Consider the following 26,071-nt stretch of genomic DNA (forward strand, 5'->3'; position numbering starts at 1 on the left):
CAGAACAACCGGTACAGATCAGTAGGCAAGTTAAGCACTGCTTCTGCACCCTACCCCAATCAGACTGTTTTATGCAATGCAGGGCCGGACAATGCCGAAGACTGAACGAGCTGATTTCACTGAGGTATTGTATTTCCCCTTGAACTGTTCCTGGATCCTCACTGGCGCTGGAAGACACCAGCGTGTCCCCGACTCAAATGCACCTTCACGGGGAACTTTATCTATATTGGTCACCTGTAGTTGGAGAAAAAAAAAAGGGATGAAGATCGGCGTGAGCGTCACGCCCCCAGTCAGCAGGTCCCCAACATCCGCTCCTGCAGCTGTTCCCCTGGCGCAGGGAATCCCCGCGCCCGTGACACAACCCTGTCACAACGGCAGTGCAACTCACACCCACCTCTGCAGCACAGCTCGCAGGGACGCGGTGCTGGTGGAGCCCCGCAAACGTGCGCTGGGGTTGCAGCGAACTGAACTCACCCCGGCTCCCGCAGGGGACTCCTCCCCGCTGCCTAACCTGCACAGCGCCGCCGGATTGCAGCGTGCCAAGCCCCCGGGCTCCCCGCGTTTCCTCTCCCCGCGAGACGCTGGCCCCGGGCAGCCACACTCAAGATGTCTGCAGGGCTGCTCCGGCACGCCGTGTGCACGGTCTGGCCGGCTCGCCTCACAGGCAGCTGGGCTAAGGCGGCGCCACGGGACCAAACCTCACCCGAAAACGGCCAGTTGAACGTCCCTGAGACAAAGTACCAAGCCCCAGCCGCAGAGAGAAAAACGCAAGTAGCACCACGTGGCTGCTAACGATCATTTCGGCCGGGGTTGGAAAATGAAACCAGAGCGAGTCCGGCTCGCCTGTGGGAGTTGCGTTTGCACTGTTACACAACGCGCTCCGTTTCTCAATGTGGAGCAACCCGGTGGAAAGCGCGCAGAGCTCGGTGCGGGGTTTGCACATCTCCCCCGGGGCCAGGGGCTTTCTCCACCGGCGCGCCGTGCCCATGGGGCGCACGGACCGGCCAGCCTCCTGACAGACAACTGGGCCAAGGCGGCCCCACGGGACCCAAGCTCACCCTGAAATGGCCAATGTAGAGCCCCTGATACAAAGGACCAGTCGGAGAGAGAAAACCGTAAGTAGCACCACGTGGCTGCTAAACGGTAATTTGTACTGGGCTGGGAGCATGAAACGAGACAATGATCCTGCCTCATCCAGAGGAGCTTTTCCCTGCATTTCAATTTTGTGGCTCAACTAAGTAATTTAGTGGAAAGACCAGAAATGGGGTAGGATTTTCATGGACTTTCTCTGCCAACCCCGTGCAAATTGTACTATGACCAGAGGGCAACTGGAACAAAGTCTCTTGTGTATTAAAGAAAGACAAAAAATAGAGAGGGACAAAAAGGGATTTTTTTTCCTTCCAGCTTAGTGGAACAAGTGAGTAGGGATGCACGTTACCTAGCACAGGTAACTACATCTCCACTCTCCTTGAGAGAGGAGCAAAAAACCCACCTTAGTCCTTTCTCTCTTAGGAAAGTTGTGGTGCTGTTGTTTTAATAGAGAGAGGCTGTCTGGTACACAGCTGTGAGACCACTGAGCTAAAAATACTACCATTACCAGAGTACCACACAGAGTAGAACCCAGAGTTACCCTGGGAGAAGGGAGTGAACTGCTGTCACCATTACTGTAGATAAGAGCAGGAGACTGACCTTTACAGGTGCAAGACAAAGGCCTGGTCTACAGTGAGGGGATCAATCTAAGGCAGTGGTCCCCAACCTTTTTGGCTGGCGGGTGCCAGCCGAAGGACCACTGCGGCAGTGGAGCACTCGCCGAAATGCCGCCGAATTTTAGTGGCATTTCGGCGGCGACGCCTCTCGATGCCGTCAACAAGCAACGTCACTGAAAGACGTCCCCGCCGAAATTCGGGAGCGATGCCTCTTGATGACATCACTTGTCGGCGACAGGCGTCGTCATCGAGAGGTGACCCCGCCAAAATGCCACTGCGGCATTTCGGCGGGTGCTCTCCCGGGGGCCAGGACGCAGACGCATTAAGATGCCCCCGCAATGGCGCCCGCGGGCACCGCGTTGGGTACCCCGATCTAAGGCCTTGGCTACACTGGCGCTTTACAGCGCTGCAACTTTCTAGCTCAGGGGTGTGAAAAAACACCCCCCTGAGCGCAGCAAGTTACAGCGCTGTAAAGTGCCAGTGTAAACCGTGCCCCAGCGCTGGGAGCGTGGCTCCCAGCGCTGTAAGCTAATCCCCTCGGGGAGGTGGAGTACCTGCAGCGCTGGGAGAGCTCTCCCAGCGCTGGCGCCGCGACCACACTCGCACTTCCCGCAGGAGCGCTTTGGAGTTTCGAGTGTAGCCAAGACTCTTGATACGCAATTTCAGCTAGGAGAATAGTGTAGCTGAAGTCGATGTATCTTAGATTGACTTACTTCGCATCCTCGTGGCGCGGGATTGACGGCTGCCGCTCCCCCGTTGACTCCGCTTCGGCCTCTAGCCCTGCAACTTTGGAATAGCTCAGCACTTCTTTAAAATTGGGCCCCTTTCAGGTGTCTCAAGTTGGGCACTCAAAAATCTAGGCACTATAATAGTCACATTTGAAAATCTAGACAGTATCTCTTTAAGTCACCTGGATACTGGTGAAATATTACATTTTACGCTTGCTATTTAATTGTAATCTTAGAAAGGGACTGTAACTCTTTACAACTAAAAGTTTGAATTGGGCTTTAAACAACAGGGCTGCAAATGTTGCAATTCAAAATAAAAGACTGAATTTAAGAGTTGCACACGTTAGTGGATAAATCTCCTGTTAATTTCTGGACAAGAGAGACATGCTATGAGGAAAAATATTGTTAAGAGATGTAGGGGACAGTATGACTCATAGGCCATGCTGTTGAGAACTTTGGTATTAATGGGGACGTTCGGTTACCTGGATTGTTCAGAGACCTTTGTTCTGAACTCACTGTTATAACTTCACCTAAGGGAGAGTCATCAGTGTGGTAACAGGCACAACTGTGCCTTGAACGATGACCCCTGACTGATGCAAGGAAACTGATGGTATAAAGTGTAAAGCAAAGGAGTGTGTGAGGAGTGGTAGTTAATGTTATGCTGTTTACTTTCTCAGTGATCATCCATCTGTGTTTGTAATGAATAAGAGAAAGAACTTTTAAAGTGCTTAGGATCCCATCAGAACTAATATGTTTCTGCAAAGCAGTTGTCTGATAAAGCTCTTACTTAATTCTGCTTTCTTATGTGTCTTGCTCTCCTGAAATTTGAGTAAATCTGGACTAGTGGGACTGGAGAGGCAGGTCACAAACAAAAGTGAAGCATGCTGCTTTAAAACTCTCGAGCAAGCAATTTTGAGTTGAGGAACTTCCGATAGTGGTTAATATGCTTGAAAGAGAGGTTGCATGGCACACAAAGTGACATATAAACCCTGTGCAGGAGTGGCAGTTACAATGTAAAAAGATGAGGTATTTCTGGCAGCATTTCTGTGACTTGTACTCTGGGTCTTCCACTTTTTAACCCCATAGGCATATGTATTTAGTCTCTTGCTGCAAACCTCATTCAGTCACTGAGTTTTGGAATGCCTAGAGTGCCTGTCCCTGACCATCATGTGGGAACGCCCAGCTGGATCTGTTCTTTTAATTGCTTCTTGGCTACTTATCTTCTAGCCTGCCTTTAACTCAATATTTGAAGCAGGTCTAGTGGTGCAGTAAGACTGGTATGAAGGGTGGCAGCATGGTATGATGGGTGTAAAGAGCCTGCATTTCTAAAATCACCCCTTCTAATCAAAACTGAATGACACATTTTTTTTCCCATTGTTCCCTTCTGGAAAATTGGCTGATCAGAACAAACCATCTTGTAGTAAGCAGTAAACACAATGGGATACGTTTCTCATCCAGGAATTCTTGCACACAATTCTCACTGCCTTGAATGGGAGAAGAATGGTTAACAAGCTGTGTAATTCTCTGAAATTTACCATAGTGCACAGAAGCAGTTAACTCCAGGCCCTCCAGTACAGCATGTTTGTGAGCTCTCTGTGACTTCAGATACAGAAGGTGACTGACCTCAGCAGACATTGTCCCCTGGTGCTGCAACCTTTGCCAGGACACATTAATCTCCCACAGTTTGTTAGTAAACCATGCCTGGCCATGATAATGCAAAGGGAAAGAATGCTTAATAGCCACTCTATCAACTTCGGTAGACAACAGACACTGTATGCTGATCCACTAACCAGTTGCAGCAATGATTCCCAGGATGAGGCGCTATAAAGTCCCTAATAATCCCCTGGAAATGCTCTGGAGCCAGCAGATTATTTCTAAAGCAGCTCCATTTTAACAGGCCCATTCATTCCTGAGAGGAATAGAGACTATGATAATTGTCCTTAGGAACTTTTTAACCCTGTATCTGCATTCCAGAGGCAGACTCATCTGTTTAAGCTCAGTCTGATTTATTTCCTAAGTCCCATTTTCAAAAGGATTTAAGCATTTAGGAGACTAAAACCTATTGACTTTCAATTACTGTAACCATTTAGGACAAATTTTTGCAGTATCTGCATGCCACAAATTCAAGGGCCAATAAAGATGAGCTGTCATCCAGATCAGCATCCCAAAGTGATTCTTCCACCGGGGCAGGAATTTCCATGAACAATACTGTAGCGCTTTGATTCAGGGGAGGTACAGGTCACTCCTCTGATTATGCTCTGGTACCCATGCTGAGCACACATTCCATTCTAGTCATCTTTGACACAGAGAACAAAATGGGTAATGTTGGGGAAATAGGAGGAACATTTAAATCCCAGACCTACCACTATCCATAAAATGGACAGATTTCACAGGCATAATCAGAAACTGAGAGAAACAGACATTTTTGTGGTATCAGTCTTGACTTGTGATTATGAGAACAGTGAAAGATGAATGCACTAGATACAAAATATTCACTGGGATGCAAGACTGTTAAGCCTGGCAGAAACTCCAACTGCAGAATGATCCTACCCTCGGTGTAGCTGTTGAGATGGCAAATATGAAACAGCAGATTGCTAACACAAGTGGTGAATGCAAAGACAAACTTAAAGGAGGGGCACCAGTTGGCAATTACTGGCAGAGACGCGGTAGGAAAAAAACCTGTCCAGCTAACTTCAAGTGCTTGTAGCAAATAACTACTAGAATATTTGTCTCAGATCTTCAAAATCCAGTGGGTACTAGAAATGATGGAGCCCTAGCAGAAGATTCCCTGTTCCTGGGCTGTCTCATAGTAACTGCTGGGCTGATGTTGGATACGATACAAATATGACCTATAATGAAGACCCTACCTGAATCGCAGGATGATCTTCAAATAATTGCAGCTGTGTTGCGGAAAGGTATTAGTGGACCTTTATCAATAGCCGTAAATTTGGAAAAGCCACAGTAGAGCTATTTGTTTAAGAAAAATTTGCTAGAATGATATAAACACTCAATTTGTATGTTATGCCTGCGAACTTTTTGATAACCAGACAATTTGGTGCAACTATAGGGGTGTAACTAGGATGGGATGAGTGGGTAGCTGCCCAGGCCAGAAAGCCGTGTTGGGGGGTGAAATGACAAAAACTGGTAGGGGGGTAGAGCCTTGCAGCGGGTATAGTATTGCCACCCTTACTTCTGTGCTGCTGCTGGCGGCAGCGCCGCCTTCAGGGCTGAGCGGCCAGAGAGCAGTGATTGCTGGCTGGGCACCCAGCTCTGAAGGCAGCACCACTGCCAGCAGCAGCACAGAACTAAGGGTGGCAATACCATGTCTGCTGCAGGACTCTACTCCCCTACCGTTTCTCTCCCCCCCCCCCCCACTAGTTTTGTGCTCTGGGTGGCTCCCTTGCTCACCATGTAGGAGCAGGATTTTGTAATTGTACTAAGAATTAATGTATGATTGGATTTCATCCTGCCAGCCACCCTTTTTGAATAGCAGAAAGGAATGAAAGACCAGAACAATCCTTATGACTGGTTATGGTCACCCTTTTGTTTTAGGATAAGTTATAATGTCTACTGTGGTTTCCTATATGTATTACAAATTAGGCACTCTAGTTAAATATACATTTCTTTGTTTTAAGGTTTAGAAACAGGATCTTGTACTGTGTCTATGTTAAGGAAATTAGAGGAACATTGAAGGCCTGAGCCCCAATGTACATTGTTTTGATTATAAGATTTAGGAAGGCTTAATTTACAATGCCTTTTCTTGCTCAACATAAAAACTGCTGTATACCTTTAACTGTAAAAGACTGTTTGTGTGAATGAGGAACTTATGCATCAGGAAAAGATAAGGTGTGAAGGCTATTGTTATAGCCAGGTGGTCAAGGAAGAAGGAGTGAAGAGACTTAAAGGACATCAGAGAATCATTATCATGCATCCATAATGAAGGGCAGATTGACGACCCTGCAGTGAAGGCTGGCACCCCTAAGGGCAAATGATTAAATCTAAACAAAGGACAGGAGGACCCTCTCGGAGGTGTATTGGAATGTTTACAGCAAAAGATACAGCAATTAAGAAGTAACCTGGTCACAAACTGACACAGCAAAATCCATAGACTTCAACAGAGAAGAAAGACTATAAGAACAGGGTGCTCTGCCATGGGGCTTTGCGTTGGTCTTGATACACTCCAGGAGCATTGGATCGCGACCGACAGAGCCCTGCTCCCCTCTGCGAGCAATCTGGCTGGCCACTAGATTGATCCAGACTCCGGACTGGTAACTATAGACATCAACGTGTGTGTGTGTGTGTGTGTGTGTGTGTGTGTGTGTGTGTGTGTGTGTGTGTGTGTGTGTGTGTGTTTGAAAAGCATATGCTTGTTGTATTCTCAATAAATGCAGCATTATTGCCTTCTCCCCTATAAAGATCCCGTGTGCTTTGTATAGCATAACATCCCCACCCTGGTTATGGCCTGCACAAAATTCTCCAAGATCATTTCATGTGGTAATGGGGGAAAAAGTGTGTGTTGTAAACCTCAAAATGTATACACAATTGTGGACTTTGCAAAGTAAGCTAATTTAAAACAAAATTGCTGTTGAAGCCTTATATTGTGGAATCCACAATATTGTGAATGAAGTAGGACCTTACCTATAATCTAGAATGTGGAAGGCATTTGTTTTTAATACACTTCGGAGCAGAAGTCTGGATGACCCAAAGAGGATGAAGCTGAGAATTTATAAAGTTTTAAAGAGAAAATTAACTAAAACCTGAAATACCTGTAATATTCTGTAGGATTCTCTACATTGTTTTAGGAGATAGCACTAATAGCATAACCCATATTTTAGGGATAGCAATGTGATTTCATGACATAATTCGCATATTCTAGAACAATCTTGTTTCCCTTTGCTTAAGGAAAGCCTACTCAAGGGCTTGTCACATTAAGATTAGACAAGTATATTCCAGTGCCTTGGATAACTGCATTAGCTGTATATTTCTGAAGAGGTTACCTTTGATTGTGGTCTGTCTTCTGTAGCAGCTTGCTTCTTGGTGTGGGATCTCATATTATGAAGTACTTGATATAATCAGAGACTACTCTTATCTGTATGTAGCCACAGGGAAAAGTCTTCAGGACTAAAGGAAAGTATTGTAAGTGCAGTAATAATACCTAGCTCTTATATAGCGCTTTTTCATCAGTAGATCGCCAGCCCTCACAAGCGAGCTCAGTATCATTATCCCCATTTTCAGGTTACTGTCAGCCAGCAGTCTCTCCTGAGTCCCAGGCCACTCTTTTAGTCACTAGGCTATACTTTTTCTGTACTCAAGAATAAAACTCTCTTCTGGACCTGGGTTAGGTTCTGCAGCCAATCTGCATTTCTGCAATCAGCACCCAAGGGGATCGAGGTTTCTGTTGAATGCAGCTTTTAATTTTTAACATCCTCCACAGCAAATAGTAAAATAACAGGTGCAGTAAAAACCATCTTGCAAGATTTTTGAATTAATCTGATTAAAAAATATATGTACAAATGTGACAACTTCATATCAACTTTCATTTTGGTTGAATTACAAGAGAGAATATGTTTCCAAGCCGTTCCCCTTTGTCTTGAGGATTTACTTGATTGTCTGCAAGACACTGTCATTAATAATTGCAGATGTATCTTAAAAAGTAAACTGATGATTCCTCAATTATTTTCTTTTCAGGACTGGTCTGGCAGCCTTATTATTGCCTCTTTAGCTGGAGCTTTTGGGTCTTCATTTCTCTATGGTTACAATCTCTCTGTAGTGAATGCACCAACAGTGGTAAGTGACTGAAAGCTTTTAAAATCTAATTCCAGTAGAGGGTGATGTTGTCCAAAAATTACACAAACTATTTGAAATACTTGTTTGTAAGACTTTTTGTATAGTGGGAGAGAAGAGAGAGATAATAACAAAAGTCTTACATAAGTTCCCTATAACTAGATTTTTGTAATCTTTTGTTTGTTTCTTTCTCCCATGAAGTCACAGTGTCGTTCAAACGTTTGTCATGAAAACTAAGTGTTCCTTTTGAGTTTTGAAATGCGTAATTTCATTTCATATGAGTTTGTTCTGTGTGGTAAAATAATTCCAGTAGCACGCTTTTAAGTACTAAGTATACACAGCTATTAATTATATACCTACTTTTGATCACATTGTTCTGTTTTTAAGAATTGTAGAGCATTCTGTTCTCACAGTTGGATAATAGAATTTGTTCTTGCTCTTCCTTCTATTGGGGCTATTCTATTGCATTTCATACTGGTACCTTGTTTATGGTCCATGTAGTGAAACTGCTATGTTGGCCATTTATCAACTGCTACAGCAAGTTCTGCTGATGGAATATTATGACATGATTTATAGTATTTTTTGGAATTTTATTCCAAATACTATTACAAATTAAGTTTTAAATGCTTTGTTTAAAGTACACTCATCATTAATTGGTCTGTGCTCTTATTTTTTTTCTATCACAAAATAAGAATAAGGGAATAGTCAATGAAATTGAAAGTGACAAATTGTAAAGACCTTTTGTATAATTTATAATTAACCAGTGGAATTCATTGCCAGAAGAGATCATTGACACCAGTGGTTCCTGGTCTTACTGGAATTAATGGAAGTTTTTCTGCTTAATTCAGTGGGGCCTGGTTTTTACCCCAAGAGCTTAATCAGATTCAGCGGATATGATATTTACATGTATAATGAGAATGTCCTCTGTTACTGGATAGGGTAATAAACTTAAAGAATATAAATCCTCATGCTTCACAGCATAAGCAAATCATTAACCCATAAGGTTAGGAAGAAACTTGCACCGTGGGAAAGCTTTTTCCATAAGTTTCTAGGAACTTCCTCTGAAGCAGCAAGTACTGGCCCCTGTCAGAGAGAGGACTAGATAGACCATGTCTGATCAGTTACGATCTACGGGCATGGCTAGGGTGACCAGATGTCCTGATAAAATTGTGACTGTCCCGATTTTTAGGCCCGCATCCCTATTGATGTTTGGTCGAGACGCAATTTGTCCCAATATTTCGCACTCTTGATTTGTTTGTTTGTTTTGTTCCGCCGGCAGGACTCCGCTTTTTTTTTTTTTTTCCCTCTGCTGGCAGGACTCCAAGACTTTGTTTTTTGTTTGTTTGATTTTTCTCTCTCTCTCTCATCCTGCGGGACTCCGTTTTTTTTTCTTTCTTTTTTTTCCCCTCTCTCTGCCGGCTGGACTCCGTGCTTTTTTTTTTTTTCCCGTGCTGTGCCAGCAGGAACTGGTTGCAACTTTTCCAATGGAAACAGAACCTCACGCTGCAGCTTTCAGGGCTCCCAGGGTCTGCTGCTCCAGGGCAGCCTTACTATGCAGACTACCCTGGGTCGGGGATAACAAGGCTTCCAGGTCCCTGAGCCAGCTAGTTCCCTGTCCAGCCCCCACTGGGGTCTGGAGAGCATAATTAGTTTAGGAAACACCATGGGTGGGATCCACAAAAGTACTTAGGGAGGCATCTAAGTCCCTTTGGTTCCATTGTGATCCACAAAACTCACGCTGAACTGTGTAGGTGTCTAAACTCACTTGGCACTTAATTTTTTTTTCTAGTTAAAAGTTCCCCCAGTACATACATTTCTGCCTCTGGGCATTCACATGCTGCCTCCCTCTAGGTGTCTGGATGCCTATTTCCTACCTAAGGCCCAGAGCGATTCACAAACCAGGGGAAAACGCATTCAGCCACATAAGCCATGTGCAGGGCCCAATACGGTAGTTGCCCTATTAGCGCACCTACTGGATTGAGTCCCATCCAGAATCTAGCCATAGGAGGTGGTGCCCTCCTTATAAAGATATGGGAGACCTAGATTGAAACCCCCCCCCCCCTTAGCAGAGGGGGAGACAGAATTTGAATAGGGGTCTCCCACACCTCTCAGGAGAGTGTTCTAACCACTGGGTTATGGGATATGCAGTTGTGAAGTTACTTCAGTCTCTCCTGTTGAAGCTGTTCCACTGTGGATAAATACTTGAAGAGCTGTTGGGCCAGAGAGCAGGAGAGGATTGGAATGAGTGTAGTCCAGTGGTTAGGGAACCCACCTTGGAGTCAGGAGACTCAGGGTCCACTCCCCCTGCTCCAATCACTCTTTCATTAGTTATCTACAGTGCAACAGCTTCAGTAGAATTGATTGAGGGAGAATATTCCGTAGTTTAGAGGTTAGAGCACTCTCTGAAGGGTGGAAGGCTCCTATTCAAAATCTTTCTCTCCCTTTGTCAGAGAAGGGGGAATTGAACTCTGGTCTCTCACAGCCCAGGTGATTGCTCTAACCACTGAGCTAAAAGTCATAAGTTGGGCACCAGCTCCTTTGTGTGGTGTGAAGCAGGCACTCAACTCATTCTAGCAAGAAACTCCTTAGAGGCCTAAGCCACCTGACTCCAGGTACCGGGTACCCATTTGTGGATCGCCAGCAGAACTGGATGGCCTTCCTGCAAGCTGGATTTCGGCGCCCATCTCTGAGAGAGTGATAGGGCTTAGCATACACCTCTGGCAATGGCACTCCTATTAGCTAGCTTAGGCATCTCCTAGCCACCTAGCGTGCTGGCTTCTGTGCATTGCATTCTTAGATGCCTCTCTCTCTTCATTCATTGCATAGGGAACCTAGATGTGTAACTTGGCTTTGTGGGTCATAGTGTTCCTGGATTTTGTAGGCATTTAAAAGTTAGGTGCCGTGCCTGACACTCAGCATTGCAACACCTACGGCCCTTCATGGGTCCTCACCGCATGTGTCAGTGTTTCCAAAATGTTCTGAATATCTAGTTCCCAAGTTTCAGCCAGCTCTAACCGGGACTCCCTGTGGGGTCAGGTACTGCTTAGTGTGAGTAACGGGCCCTGAATGAATTAAATGTTCTTGTTAATAATTAGCACCTTAGGGCTGTAGATCTTACAAGTGCTGTACATACACTTGGCAAGCTAACAAAGTGAGGTGCTGAGTCAGTAAACATGGGTGTTTGTAGCCTGACTCTGTATACTGCTGAGCCCTTGCTGTGATGTACTGAGCACCCTCAGCTCCTGTTCATTTCAGTGAAAGTCTCATTGATGTCCAGCATGTCACAAGAGGTGCCCAGCATTATGCAGGATCAGGCCTCTCATTCAGATAAAACTGAAGAAAAGAGGTACTGTATGGGGAGGTAGCAGGTAATAAAAACCTGAACAATATAACTGTTGATAAAAAGTGGATACTTAGGACATTGTATCTATACAGATCATATGTCTTCTCATAACAGGAGAACTAGGGGTCATCAAATGAAATTAATAGGCAGCAGGTTTAAAGCAAACAAAGGAAATATTTTTTCACACCATGCACAGTCAACCTGTGGAACCCCTTGCCAGAGGATGTTGTGAAGGCCAAGACTATGACAAGGTTTAAAAAAGAACTAGATAAGTTCATGGAGGTTATGTCCATCAGTTGCTATTAGCCAGGATGGACAGAGATGGTGTCACTAGCCTCTGCTTGCCAGAAGCTGGGAACGAGCGACAGGGGATGGATCACTTGATGATTACCTTTTCTGTTCATTCCTTCTGGGGCACCTGGCATTGGCCACTGTCGGAAGTCAGGATACTGGGCTAGATGGACTTTTGGTCTGACCCCCCAGTATGGCTGTTCTTATGTTCTCATGGAACCATATGTGGGAAGTCAATCCAAAGCTGATTCAAAACAACTGGCTATCAGGTCTTCCCAGGACAACCTTCAAAGAGAATATACAAATACAGTTTTCAGTCTCATCAAACAGGAGGACTCCCCCACCCCAGGGCAATCTTACTCATGCTAGTCTCACTCATGCTAACAAGCAGCAATGCAAGTAATCTCACTGGAAATGCATCAGCCTGGCTTCCACCTTGCTGCAAAAGGGAAATAAAATGCACTCGTCATTCTGCTGGCGCAGCTGACTTCCTCCGCCATGCCAAGTCAGCTGGACTGGCTGGTGCACTGGAACTGGGGCTTGCCCACTTGCCGTCATCGGAGAGGAGTAGCAGCCTAACAACAGCTGTCCTTAGTCCTGCACAATGACTAAGTGGGTAATCCACACAGGACAATAAGGGATCTCCTTGGGCCCTCTTAGTCCTCTGCACATGTGCTCAGTCCTATATTTGGCTGTAGTGGGGCGATGACTCACCCGGCAACACCTTCTGCTGGTTGTCCAGGGAATTAGCTTGCCAGGCTCCAGGGGGCACCCTCTGCATGCCAGTGTCTCGCCTTGCCGCTGGCCCCGGTGTCCCTCCCAGACCCCGGTGCCCCTTCTCTCAGGGTTCTGCCCCCTGCAGTACCCCACAGTCTCGCTGGGTCTCCCCTCCCCGGGGAACCGCCAACCCCCTATCCCCATCTCGCCTCAGTCTTGGGCTACTGCCAGTCACCGTCTAGCCCCCGCTGACTGGGGCGGACTGGAGTATAATTGCCACTCATCATCAGCAAGGAGGATCTGGACCTGCTGCCTCTGCCTACCCTTTGGCTGCCCCTCTGCAACTCCAGTACCTTCTCCGGCATTTAGCAAGGCCTGCAGCCTGGGGGTTTTCCAGGCTGGAGCTCCCCAGCTCCTCTGGCTTTTCCCCAGCCCTGCTCCAGTCTAGGTACCTGGCTGAGGCTGCTTCCCCATCAGCCTTTCCCCAGCCACAGCCCTCTCCAGGGCTCTTTTTAACCTTCCGGGCAGGAGTGGGGTGACCACCTCGCTCCAGTGGCAATGACAGCACTCTCTCCAAAAACAATTGGGAAAGTTTGAGATTAACAGTTTGGCTGAGTGTAAATCAAAGACCCGCCTTCTTCTGGACTTCTTTTCATTCAGTGCACAGATTGTGCTTTTGAGTGATGTCTCTTGGACGCCAATATAGCAGTGCCCTTTGACCTCAGTCGTAGAAGTGAAAAATCTCTGCCCTTTATTACTACACGTTGTTTGTTTCTTCCTGCAATAAACCAGATTTGATAGTGTCATTTTATATCATTAAAGTTAGAACTGCTGTAGACATAGTTATAGATGATAACTTGGAACATCTACTCTGACACCCATCACTGTAAGATCTGGAAGGCCTGTAAAATTAATAGCTAGATCATTTACCTTCTATGAGAGAGAACTCTTCACCCTTCTGTTTGTAGCCTATTATTTTATTTAAAGTTAATTTAGTAATGTTGTATTACAGGGAGTCCTCGGATGTCACTAATGACACTTTTCAATTGACTGCCCATTTTGGCCCTACAATGCTTGTTTCACCTTGATAACACTTCATTTGCATAAAGTTTGTTTGAAATCACTTCCTAGTTGCGTTATACTGGTATGGAGCTGGAAGGGGTCGCTTCTGATTAGCTTGTGGTATAGGGTCATTCACTGGTCATTTACTTATGTCAAGCATTTCTTAAGCCTCTGGCCTAATATGGCTAAGCTAGGCCTGTATGCCTTGCGTTTCAGCCCTACTTACTTAGATACCTAATACAGAATTATCCCCCCTAACTACTGATTAATCTTATACTTCTATAATCCTACAATTTAACTCTGTTTAGCATACGATGATTATATATGACATAATATGTTAGTTAATCATAACATCACATAATAAATGAACAATAAACTAAAATCAGTGGTTACATGTTGGTTTATGCCACTTGCTTATGGTCCTGGAGCCAGAGAAAAATTCTTCATAAAGGCTCCTCCGCACAGGAAGATGGCAGCCGTTCTCTGGGAGCCGGAATGAAGTGCAGCAGAATGTGGGTGGTGGTGTTAACCCAGGGGCAGGCAAATTTTTTGGCCTGAGGGCTGCATCGGGTTTCAGAAATTGTATGGAGGGCCGGTTAGGGGAGGCTGTGCCTCCCCAAACAGCCAGGCGTGGCCCAGTCCCCGACCCCTATCCGACCCCCCTGCTTATTGCCCCCGGGTCCCCTGCCCCATTCCCCCCCCCTCCCCTTCGCTCTGCCCCGACCACCCCCCGGTCCTCCGTCCCTAACTTCCCCCTGCCACGCCATCCAACACCCCCTCCTTCCTGGCTGCCCCCCCCCAGGACCCCTGCCCCATCCATCCTCCCTTCTCCCTGTCCCCTGACTGCCCCGGAACCCCACCCCTGACTACCCCCTCCTGCCCAATCCAATACCTCCTCTCATTCCTGACTGCTCCCCCGGGACCCCTGCTCCATCCACCCCCCTTCTCCCTGACCACCCTCGGAACCCCCGCCCCTGACTGCCCCACGCCACCCCATCCAACCCCTCCTCTCTTTCCTGACTCCCCCTCCCCACCCCTCCCAGGATCCCTGCCCCATCCAACCATCCCTTCTCCCTGACCGCCCCCGGAACCCCACCCCTGTTCAACCCCCTGTTCCCTGCCCTCTGAAAACTTTTTTGTTAGACAAAATGATTGGAATGTTTGAGCTGAGAAAGGCGGTGCATTTGATTACCTAACCTGCCATATAAATCATCACTTTGAACATTCTTTACAGTTGGCTGCTCCCACCCACTCTATCATAACGTTATTTAATCCATGATCAATATTTACTCGTGGTTTTTACTTCTCTCTGAGGTGGTGGAAAATACTTTGCGATGTGGCAAACTTAAAACTAGATCATAGGTTTAGTTGGTCTTAGTTCAGTCTCAGAGTTCTCCACTAACTTTGGTTTTACTAAGTTACATGATATTTCCAAAATTGAACAGGCCTAAACTATGGCACAAGTACAATTTCAGGTTACTTTGTGTTTTATTATATACCTCCTAGTCTCTTTCCTTGCTAGTCACTGGCAAGAGCTGATCTGAATTCTTTGTTCTCAGTCTTCTGAGTTCTCAGTGACACCTTCTACCCTATTTCCATTTACTGATGGTAACAGCTCTTGTCACACACAGGCCCCAACCTGTATTTTTTCAGGAAGGATCTTTGCGATGCAAGCCAAACTATTTTCGTATCATCAAGCATCACATTTCTTTAAAGTGATGTGATGCTTATTAACAAGTTTCACACAACTCCTCTAGCCAATTGTGTGGTTTACAACTCTTCCCAGCCCCCAAATTACATCAGCAATAGCAGTCCATAAAATTCACCAATCCCACTTGTCTGGAAGCAGCATATTTCAATAAAGGAGCATGCCTAATCTCTCTCTCTTTTTTTTTTAAAACCACTGTAAGGTGCTAAAACACTAGGCATATGATTCAAATAACACAAAATGCAGCTGTACTTGAATGGTACAGTAGCTGATTCCTATAGAACTAGCTTAAATGCTTGAGTGCTTATCTCTAGACAGTCCTTGCTCATTTAGCAAAGTGGTAAAGTGATTATTATTTTGACTGTGGCTACATAACACACGAAATAATAGACACTTTTGCTATTAAATGAGAAATTTCCTGCCTCATTCTACATCTCTGAACTTAATTCATAAAGCAGCTTTCAAAGTTTGACTTTAGATTAGAAGGAGAAACGTTATAACTCAGTTATACAAGTGACAAATAGATCTTGACTTTAGCATTAAGTCAAACAGATGAGGTGGACGGGGGCGGGGAGGAATTGGTGTTGCCTTATTGTTGACCAGCATGTGACCAGCAATTGCAAACTTTTGTAGCTTTTTATTTTTTCCTTAGGTTGCAATGAATTTGTTTCTCATGTCAGTTCTTTGGGGGTAGGAACTGTGATTTTTATTTTACATTTGTGCAGGGCCAAGCACAGTAGGGCCCTGATCCTGTTTGAAATCTGGGTGCTACAATAACATGAATATCAAATACTGATATTTAGCATCTCTTGGGCTATTAATGTTTTGTTAAGGGCTATTATTTTGCCATGGAACAGGATGTTTAAAAAAAAGCCATGGCAAATTTTGATTCAATCCTGGATTTGTGCCTCATCTCCCATTATTAATGCAGAATGCTTTCAGTTCTATCTTGATCAGCTGGCATCTCTTGAGGTGGTGTAACCAAGGGTGAAGTAGAATATATTTTCACTCAGGGCTTGGCTACACTTACAAATTTGCAGCACTGCAGCAGGGTGTGAAAACACACCCTCTCCAGCGCTGCAAATTGCGGCGCTGCAAAGCGCCAGTGTGGTCAAAGCCCCAGCGCAGCTCCCAGCGCTGTCCGTTATTCCCCACAGGGAGGTGGAGTACGGACAGCGCTGGGAGAGCTCTCTCCCAGCGCTGGCGCTTTGACTACACTTAGCGCTTCAAAGCGCTGCCGCGGCAGCGCTTTGAAGCGCTAAGTGTAGCCACAGCCTCACACTGTAGAACTACTGAGGACAGAAAATCTGTTTTCCCACTGCAGGTGTATCATGAGCAGGAACAATTGGGTCTCTTCTATTTCTCTTTAGGAAGCTCAGGAAGTTAGCAGTTGGTTGTTGTCATCTTCCTCCTCCCCACATTGCGTTTCTTGGAAGGAAAATATGGTTTTCTTTGCCCCTCAGCAGGGATTCAGAATAGTAAGAAGAAGCATCACAGGTGTCTCAGGAAAAAATGGAAAGTCACAGAATTCATGACCCTCAAGTCCAAACATCCGTAGGAATTGGGGGCATGAATTGATAGGTTCATATTAATTTCAGCCTTCACTCAGTGTATAGAAGCACAACTCATATAGAGAATTCTAATGTTTATCAACAAAATATCCCTAATTCAGTTGTGCAGGTTTGTTATGAAATTTCATCCTGCCTGTAAGAGCAACAGTTGACATCTGGTAATTCTGCTAAATTTAAGTGTTTATTGAGGGGGCCATTTAGGGAACTGGGGTAAAAATCTGTCTGGGGATTGGTCCTGCTTTGAGCAGGGGGTTGGACTAGATGACCTCTTGAGGTCCCTTCCAACCTTGATATTCTATGATTCCTATTATAATCCTATTTATATGTAAAAGTTCTAGCTTTGGCACTTCCATGTCTATCAGGCTAAAACTTGACGCCAGGCTTCAAGGGAGGATGATAGACTTGTCATTAAGACACTCAACAAGGTTGGAAAAGACCCAGGCTTCAGTTTCTGGCTTGGATACTGACTGCCAGTATGACCTTGGGCAATCACCTAATCTACCCTTTGCCTCATCTCCATTTTACAGAGGGGAAACTAATACCATCCTACTTCACAGGGGGAATAGAATCCACTAATGATTATGTCAGATACAATGGTGATGAGGTCCATATGAGCCTAATGGGTACGGCATTGGCCTCCTAAAACAGAGATTGTGGGTTCAAGTTCCTTTTGGGCTGAAAGTGCACTTTCTCCATCTCTTGATGTCTCCAGATCAAGTCTGGATGCCTTTGTGGGAGATACGCTTTAACCTAACAAAAGTTTTTGGGCTTAATACACAGGTAATACATCCGACGAAGTGGGTATTCACCCACGAAAGCTCATGCTGCAAAACGTCTGTTAGTCTATAAGGTGCCACAGGATTCTTTGCTGCTTTTTTAGGTAACTGGGTGACATTTAATGGCCTACATTATACAGGAGGTCAGATGAGAATGATCTAACGGTCCTTTCTGGCCTTAAACTCTATGAATCTAGGAATACCTAGACAGATAGATGGGTTATTAGCCTACTAGTAGATTTTACTATAAAAAGTCCCTTATCAGTTAAAATGTTTAGGGGGCGAAAATTGACCTCTGCCGTTGCATTCCAATTTCAGACGGTCTCTCAAATATTAGCATTTATTAAATGTCTGATCTCGATCTCTCTCTCTCCCCCACCCCCGTGTAACTAGAAAATAACACTCCCATCTGATACATAGTATCAGTTTTTCTTCCATGAAACTGTCCTTTGGCAGTGAAGAAGTTACTTTCTATCATGGGTTCTCAACCAGGGCGTTACAAACAGGTCCAAGAGTGGCTGTGACTCTCTTCTTTTCTTTATAGCTAAATGGGAGGAGGAATCTGAAAATCTTTTTCTGTTTTTTCTTGGGGTCATGGTAGGGAAAAGGTTGAGGTCCCCACTGCACTAGAGTAAAATCATTGACATCTTTGCTTCAGAACTATCCATGGCAGAGTGGAGAGTGGATACCAGTGAGTTTGGCTGTGTCTCTGAATACATTTTAATGTCCTGGAAAGATAAAGCTGCTATTTCTTTACATGAATATATGAAGACTCTCTGTTAAAAAGCTCTAAACATTTTAGACAAAATAACATCTTTTAAAAACTGAGATATAAGAACACTTTTTTTCAGTTTAGCTTATGCCATTTTGCAAGGGGTTAAACAAACAAGCCGCTCTTATATAAGATAAGATTTCAGGATTGTCACTCTGTGTGTTACTTGGAAGCTGAGAATGTCTGTAGAGTCAGTGCAATGGAAACTGCCACAAACGTGGTTGAGAGCTCTTTTTGTTTAGCATATCAGCAGGTTGAATCATCACTGGGATTTGCAATCTGTTACTGTCCATTTTGACTTCATGAATTACAACTGTCTGGTATACTTCTAATATCACAATGCTCTAGCACTCTTCATTGCATAGATATTAGAAGTAACTCAATCAATCACCACCCTTGGTCTACGGCTAATTTGCATGCAATAGTTTTATTGGTTGTTTGAGAGAGACTGTACAGATGATGAATTTCTTGGTCCAGCTGCCACACCTATGCAACAACATAGGCTTTCCCTTACTAGTTCTGGCATAACAATGTCCCTATGTGGAATTTTACTGATATAACTACATTGGTTTAGCTTATACTGGTATAATTTACCATTATAATTGGTGAGTGCTCAGCACCTCTGAAAATGAGGGCACTTATTTCAGCATTTAAATATACCTTTAGAGGCCTGATTTCTCACCCAGGTTTTAAAAGATTGACCTTAAAAATAATGAAAAATAGACCATTTGCAAACAAGTCCATGACCTTGAGTTCAACCTGAACTGCAAAATGTAAAGTGTAACAGTAATGACTCTTTTATGTCATGGTGAGTGTACCCTAGGCCTTCACTCAGAAAATGTACTATTTCCGTGACTTTTATAGTCACTCAAAAAAACTGAGGCAAATTTTATGACAAGTTATGTATGAGTCAGAATGGAACATTAAAATGGTAAAAATGCCAGAGGGTAACTGGATTCCAGCTGTGTAGCAATTTCTTGGTGTCATTTCATAGCTTTTTAAAAAAATACATCCTTCAAGCAGTGGAAATAACACAATTAGCGTTGATGCAAAGAGATAGAAAGCATTCCTCATACATTCTTTGTGCAGGAGATTTGGCATTTAGTTAATTTTCAGGGTAGGCACTTGGGGTTATATTATGTGCTATAAGATAATAAATGGATCATCTACCCTTTGAAAATTGTAAATTTATTGCATAATTATAATTATGTTGCTTCACTGTTTTGAATATCCTTTTAATGAACCAGAAATACATTTCAGCTTTCCTTACAGCTACTGTACATTAGGGCTCATGCTGTCATTTTTTCAGATGCAGAGTCCCAAGGTGTGCTGAACTCCCAATAAATAAATACAACATACTTTCCTTCTTCACAGTCATGTCTTATTTTTTTTTTATTTTTATAATTTATTTCCATTCCATTTAATCAGATTAGCTTCCGCTGTCCCTGCGATACCTGCCCCCATGCCTGGCAACTCTCACTTACCCTCACCCTTACCGAAGCAAGGTCTAGCAACCCATTATTATTCAGATATTTACGACCTTTTTCATTTGTTGTATTTGCAGCAAACCCCATTAAAGTCAATGTAAAGATGTCAATGGGTTTTGGTCCAGGCTCAAAATGCACTTCAGATGCAAGTGGGTGAATACCCACTTGCATCTGAAGAAGTGGGTATTCACCCACGAAAGCTCATGCTGCAGAACGTCTGTTAGTCTATAAGGTGCCACAGGATTCTTTGTTGCTTTTACAGATCCAGACTAACACGGCTACCCCTCTGATTCTTTTTAGATGCAACCAGCACTCACAAATAGCCTGGCCCTGGGAGATGCTGGGCCCCTGCTTGTGACATACCATGGTACAATCCAGACTACTGAGCGGTTGTGTCCCCCCTGCTTAGCAATTATGGGTGCTTTACAATGCTTTGGTTGAAGCAGCTTCCAGTTGGGCTGCTCACAGCCTTTCAGTGTGCAAGTCATACCCTGAATGTCGGTGTGTAACTGCAGCCTGCTAGTCCCACCTGGATTACACTCTGGCTCTCACCAGCTTTGGCTATACTTCAAGGTGACCCCAACACACCCCCAATAATATGCTCACAACTTGCCACCCCAAATGTAGTTTTCCAGACACTTCAATTTAAACACACTGGATTAGATAAAACAATAAAACAAGTTTATTAACTACCAAGAGAGAGATTTTAAGTGACTACAAGTAATGCATCATAACTTTTTAAAAATGATTACAAGAAAAATAAAGCTAAAACACAACTGGTGCCTAACAACAGCCTATGTTAAATTCAAAGCAAAATGTTCTCACCATAGGCTTTCAGCAGTCTTACTGACTAATCTTCTTAGGTCAGGACCTCTTCTCCAGTCTAATGGCTGCTGACTTTGTCCCTTTAGGTGCAGTGAATCAATGGACGGGGGAGTATCTTGAGGTGTTTGTCCCTTCTTTTGATAGTTTCAGTTCCCCTCTTGAAAAACCTTTCCAACAGAGAACCAAGAACCAAAGAGTCTATGTGGAAGGATATTCCCTGATGTTTTTTTTCACCTATTTGAACTTCCGTTGTCTTCTCTTCTTGCTGTTCACTGCTTAAATGCAAATTGAACAGAGCATACATTCCTTTGTTTAGGACAGAGCAGTTTGCCAGCTTCTGTTTGGGCATGGTTTGGAACGTGTGTTAATAACACCATACAAGGGAATATTATAACTTCACACACAATGTTGCTACACATATTTTACCAGGACAATACGGACCAGAAACTTAAGAGTTTTCAAATGATACCTTACAAAGGCATACCTTGTACAAAAAGTATTACAATAGTGTGTAGGATATGGACATGGGTACATTCTGTTACACCAAAAGATCTTTTTGACTTCACTGGGACTTACAAGTGCTCAGTCCTTCTCAGGAGCAGGCCTAGGATACATGAAACAACCTCTTTACCCCTGAAATCAGTTGATGTTGCTGGATAGCTTGCATGAATAGGAAGGACTAGATGCCATTTTTGTAAATTAAAAATTATCACTTGAGCTGGTCTGAAGAACTTTGATACAATCATTTTCAGTCAGAAAATGTAGTTCCATCAAAGTTGAAATACTTTGTGAAATCATATTGATTCCACAAAAACTTCATTTTGGATACTAAAGTTGGGGAGTGGGGGAAAAGAGTTCTGACAACGTTAATAAGTCCCACGTTGACATTTTTCAGAATAACATATTTTGATTTTTTTTTGAAATTTTAAAATTGTGTATTATATACTTATGCTACATTATATAATATAAAAATTATAATAAAATTGTTTCTGTTATGAAATATAAACATTTCAAAATTCTAATTAAATGTTTCAGTTGAGCAAAAATAAGTTTTCTTTCATGGAGAATTTTGAAATTTCAGAGTTTAATTTCAAATTGGAATGAAAATAAATTTTGAAGTTTTGAAATTCTCCTCAAAATGGAATTTCTGTTCTCAGCACAGCTCCCATTATCATACCTTAACACCTGACATAATTTTTATATATTACTACCATGTGTCAAATTTAAATCTCCTTTCATTCATCTTTTATTTTTTGTAACAGCTGTTTGGCGAAGACAATAACACTGTCCTTTTGTAAATTTTCAAATATTTCCTTTAGTTTTTCACCCAATTTTGGGGTGTGTTGGTAGTGAGGAGAATGGTGGTGCTGAATTTGTCATGCTTGTTTTTCTAAGAAACTGAATAGCAAAAAGACAGAACGGCGAAAGGGGGATGACTCCTGTTGATAAGGCAAACTAAAAATCAGTAATTGAGAAATACTGAAAAGTGTTTCATGTACTGTTTGTGCATGTGCACATGCCAATAAAAAGAATCAGTATAAAATATTCTCATAATCATCAGTTACAGAATTTGAGGGGGGGATTAAAAGAGAAATCATTCCTGTTTCACCCTTCTGCTTTTGAAGTTCCATTTTGTGAGCCAAGGCAAGCAAGGCATCATCTTCTGTTGGCATCTCATTTCTTGTTTTTCCTCTTGAGTTTCTCTTCCTCCCCAATCTCCCACCCCCCATCTCTCTCTCTCTCTCTACAAGTGACATCTTTTCTTCTTTCTGCCTTTGTTGCCCTTTTTCTTCTCTTCCTTTCCCTTGGAGTTTTTCTATTTTAAAATGGTTTTCAGTAGAGACCTATGGAATATTCAGAAAAACTACTTGTTCCTAATATAAGGATACTACAATACAATATTAACAGCATTTTACTATGAATTTAGATTGTAACCTCTCTGAGGCAGGGACCATTTTTTTTGTTATATATTTGTATAGTGCCTGGCACAATGGGCTGTAGCTGCTACTGCAATATAGATAATAATGATACCCCTTTTGACCCAAATGGATAGCCATCATTTGGGGTCTTGTAGGTTGTTCCACTTAGGAGGAGAAATTGGTGGTGCAATTAAATTCATTGATGCAATTTTGCTTATTCATTAAGAATGTAGAAAGTATTGTTTCTCTGGCTGTAGTAGGAACCAAATAGCAGGAGATAATTTCTGTGTCTGGTGTTCCACGCTTGCCTTTCCTGCCAGTGCTCCATACCCCAAAATCTTTTTCTTTTAATTTTCTCTCACAACCACATCCCAGCTTTCTGTTACTGTGGCTTCACTTTCTATCTCTGCTCTGTCTCAATCTCTGGTGCCTGGGTTAGCATCGACTCAAGTTTTTTCATGTGCCTGTGTGTTGAGTGGTACTGCTGTTGGTTCAGCCACTTCTTCACAATGGCTTAATGTTTATCCTGAATGTACGGCAGCAGCTACACCCAACTCATAACAATGTATAACTCAACCTATAACACTAATGATTGAATTTACATATTTTTAATTTATTCCAAATCATTCAGCATTAGGGCGAAAACAATTAAAGATGGATGTCACAGATGTCTATTCAAGAAGCTTCTATACAGCAAGCTACTATTTTGCCATTGTTTAAATCATGATTGATTATGTTAGTGTCCTTACTCATCAAGTAAGCTGCTTTCACACATACCATTATTGTCTCTTTACTTTCAGTATATCAAGAGGTTTTACAATGAAAGTTGGGAAAGAAGATACGGCCGCGTAATAGATGAAGGAACTATTACGCTCCTCTGGTCTATAACGGTGTCTATTTTCTCCATTGGTGGACTGGTGGGTGCGATAATTACCACACCAATTGTGAAGTTCTTTGGCCGGTAGGTACATTACAAAGCTCTGAATTTGGCATCTTATTTACCCTTTTTATAGCATCAATAAAAATATTTTCTAACATAATGAATTTCTTTCTCAGTTTAAAGACCTTCAAATTAGGAAAACTGCGTTGGATAGCTTCTAAATTTTATATGATCTGGTGGTGCTGCCCCACAGGAGACAAGGAAAAGCTTACCATTGTTATTGTTTATAACTCCAAATTTGTAGCATTCACCAGAGGTGGTAGTTGAATCAAGGGGCTGTCTCTTTTGGAGTAGTATGCACAGTTTGAGTTTCGTAGGGCCATTGTCCAGGGTTGTACCTGGGTAAACACTGACCAGGTGTAACATGTATTCCTAAATTCCATGGCTACTGTAAAGCAGAATACTTGCATTGGCAGATTTCTGCTTTACTGTGCAGCCCACACCGCAGTCATATCAAGGGGTGGCTTCAGGTCTGAAGTTAGCCACAAAAAGAAGTGGGGAGTTTGGGAAACTGTGAGGGAGGCAGTAAAATCTTAAATGAGAGGATTTGGGTGGTGTCCTTGCACCAAAGTATTATTTCTCATATTCTAGAGGGGTTTTAAGGGTTAAAAAAGTAACTTTAGAATATCTTTTTAAAAGAAAGTCTCCTGAGTATTTCTTTAATTTCTTTAAGATTACTCACAGAATGACTTGCTACTAACAAATTAGGTTCTGCTAAATGTCACCACAGACATAGACATGTATAAAAACATCATCCGCCCCCCCCAAATCATTCTGCTTCCTTTAGTCTTTTAGTCTTTAATTTCCTACTTTCTTACCTCCTTCTAACTTTCTCCCTTGTCTTACTCTACCCCCTACTCCCCTACAATCCAATTTCCACTTACTGCAAATCTTCTGTCTCCTGTACTTCCCTTTTCTACACCCAAGCCATATCTCTCCTTTTTCTTCCCCATTTTTGACCGTACACAGTATGTTCTGCGGTTATTCCTACATTCACACAGCAAATATCTATTCTGTAGCCCTGCAAATCCTTTTTCCACTGTTTCCCTTCCCCACCTCCAGTAATTCACCAATTCTGTGCCTTCCCTCCCATCAGTTCACCAATATTTATATTTATATGATCTTTCCTCTCAATTTAACTACTCGGTTCTCAGCCTCCTCCCCAACTCATCAATTCACACCCTTCCCAAATTCTCCATCTCACAATCAAAAACTTCATTCAAAAGGTGTCAGTGAATGTTCTGCAATATATTTTAAAAAATGTCATACATGAGAGCTCACCACAGCAAGTCTCTTACATTTTTTGCTGAGATGTGGAGAGGCATTTTTGTGATTAACAAGTGTGCAGGTTGCTAAGGTTTATTGAAATGCTGTGGTGAGTAAACAGGCAGTTGCACAGATGCCATTTTGATAGAAGCAGATCACATTCCTAGGCTATGGGGTTAAACTTCCAAGGTTTTGTCACTCTGTCCATAAAATATGAGAATTCAAGTAATGCAAATAGATGTCTCTGCCATGCAGCTACTGTATGAGCACAGAATAAGGATTTGTGGATGGAAGGAACCGTGCCTTCAACAGCCGTTGAAGGATCAAGACTGCCCATCAAGAATGAGTTTTCAGGAATACTATTCACACTGCAGTCCTTTTGGATACTTAATATTCATGATAGGTACGGAAACTTGTCTTAGTATTCAACTGCCTAAAAAGGGCACCAAAACAGTGACAAAGCAATAAAAAGCCCTTTCTGCATAGTACAGTGTGCATGCAGGCTGCTGGATGGTGTGAATAGTGAAACTCACTTTAATTTACGCTGACTTAGAACAATGAGACAGAGGGGACCAACGTATTGTCCAGAAATAATGTTCTTATTTTAAAATACAGCACTCAACATTTATTTATTTGTTGCTGGACTAAAGATTACATTTCTCAGAAGTAGAGTAAACTTTTCAAAAACATCTGAATGACTTAGAAGCCTAAGTCCCATTTATTGGGCTCCTAAGTGCCTTGGGTGAAAGTGATCATGAAATGATAAGAGTTCCTGATTCTAAGGAATCGTGGGAGGGAAAACAGCAGAATAAAGATAATGGATCTCAAGGAGGCAGACTTTACCAAACTCAGGGAGTTGGTAGATAAGATCCCATGGGAAGCAAACCTAAGGGGAAAAACAGTTTGAGAGACTTGACAGTTTTTCAGAGACATTATTAAGGGCACAAGAGCAAACGATCTTACTGCATAGGAAAGGTAGGAAGTATTGCAAGAGACCACCCTAACTTACCTAGAAGAATGATCTTCAAAAAAGAGATCTACAAAAAGTGTAAAATAGGTCAAATTACGAAGGATGAATATAAAAAAAACCCACAAGCATATAGGGAAAAAATTAGGCCAAGGCACAAAATGAGATTAAACTAGCTAAAGACATAAAGGCTAACAAGAAAACGTTCT

At 43.1% G+C, this 26,071-nt stretch overlaps 1 protein-coding gene across 5 annotated transcripts in view; it reads left to right on the forward strand.

Moving 5' to 3' along the window:
- Positions 1-397: 397 nt before the first annotated feature.
- Positions 398-26,071, forward strand: part of SLC2A9 (solute carrier family 2 member 9) — a 153,994-nt gene continuing 128,320 nt past the window's right edge. For all 5 annotated transcript variants that reach the window (XR_005599482.1, XM_039541736.1, XM_039541738.1 and 2 more), the window contains exons 1-3: positions 398-1,115; positions 8,123-8,221; positions 23,490-23,650. Coding sequence is in view for 4 of the 5 variants with exons in the window: in XM_039541736.1 (XP_039397670.1) it covers positions 1,065-1,115; positions 8,123-8,221; positions 23,490-23,650 (311 nt within the window). In the remaining variant the exon portion in view is untranslated. The remainder of the gene's footprint in view (positions 1,116-8,122; positions 8,222-23,489; positions 23,651-26,071) is intronic.

This window comes from Mauremys reevesii, linkage group 5, assembly GCF_016161935.1.
Source record: "Mauremys reevesii isolate NIE-2019 linkage group 5, ASM1616193v1, whole genome shotgun sequence".
Classification (NCBI taxonomy): Eukaryota; Metazoa; Chordata; order Testudines; family Geoemydidae; genus Mauremys; species Mauremys reevesii.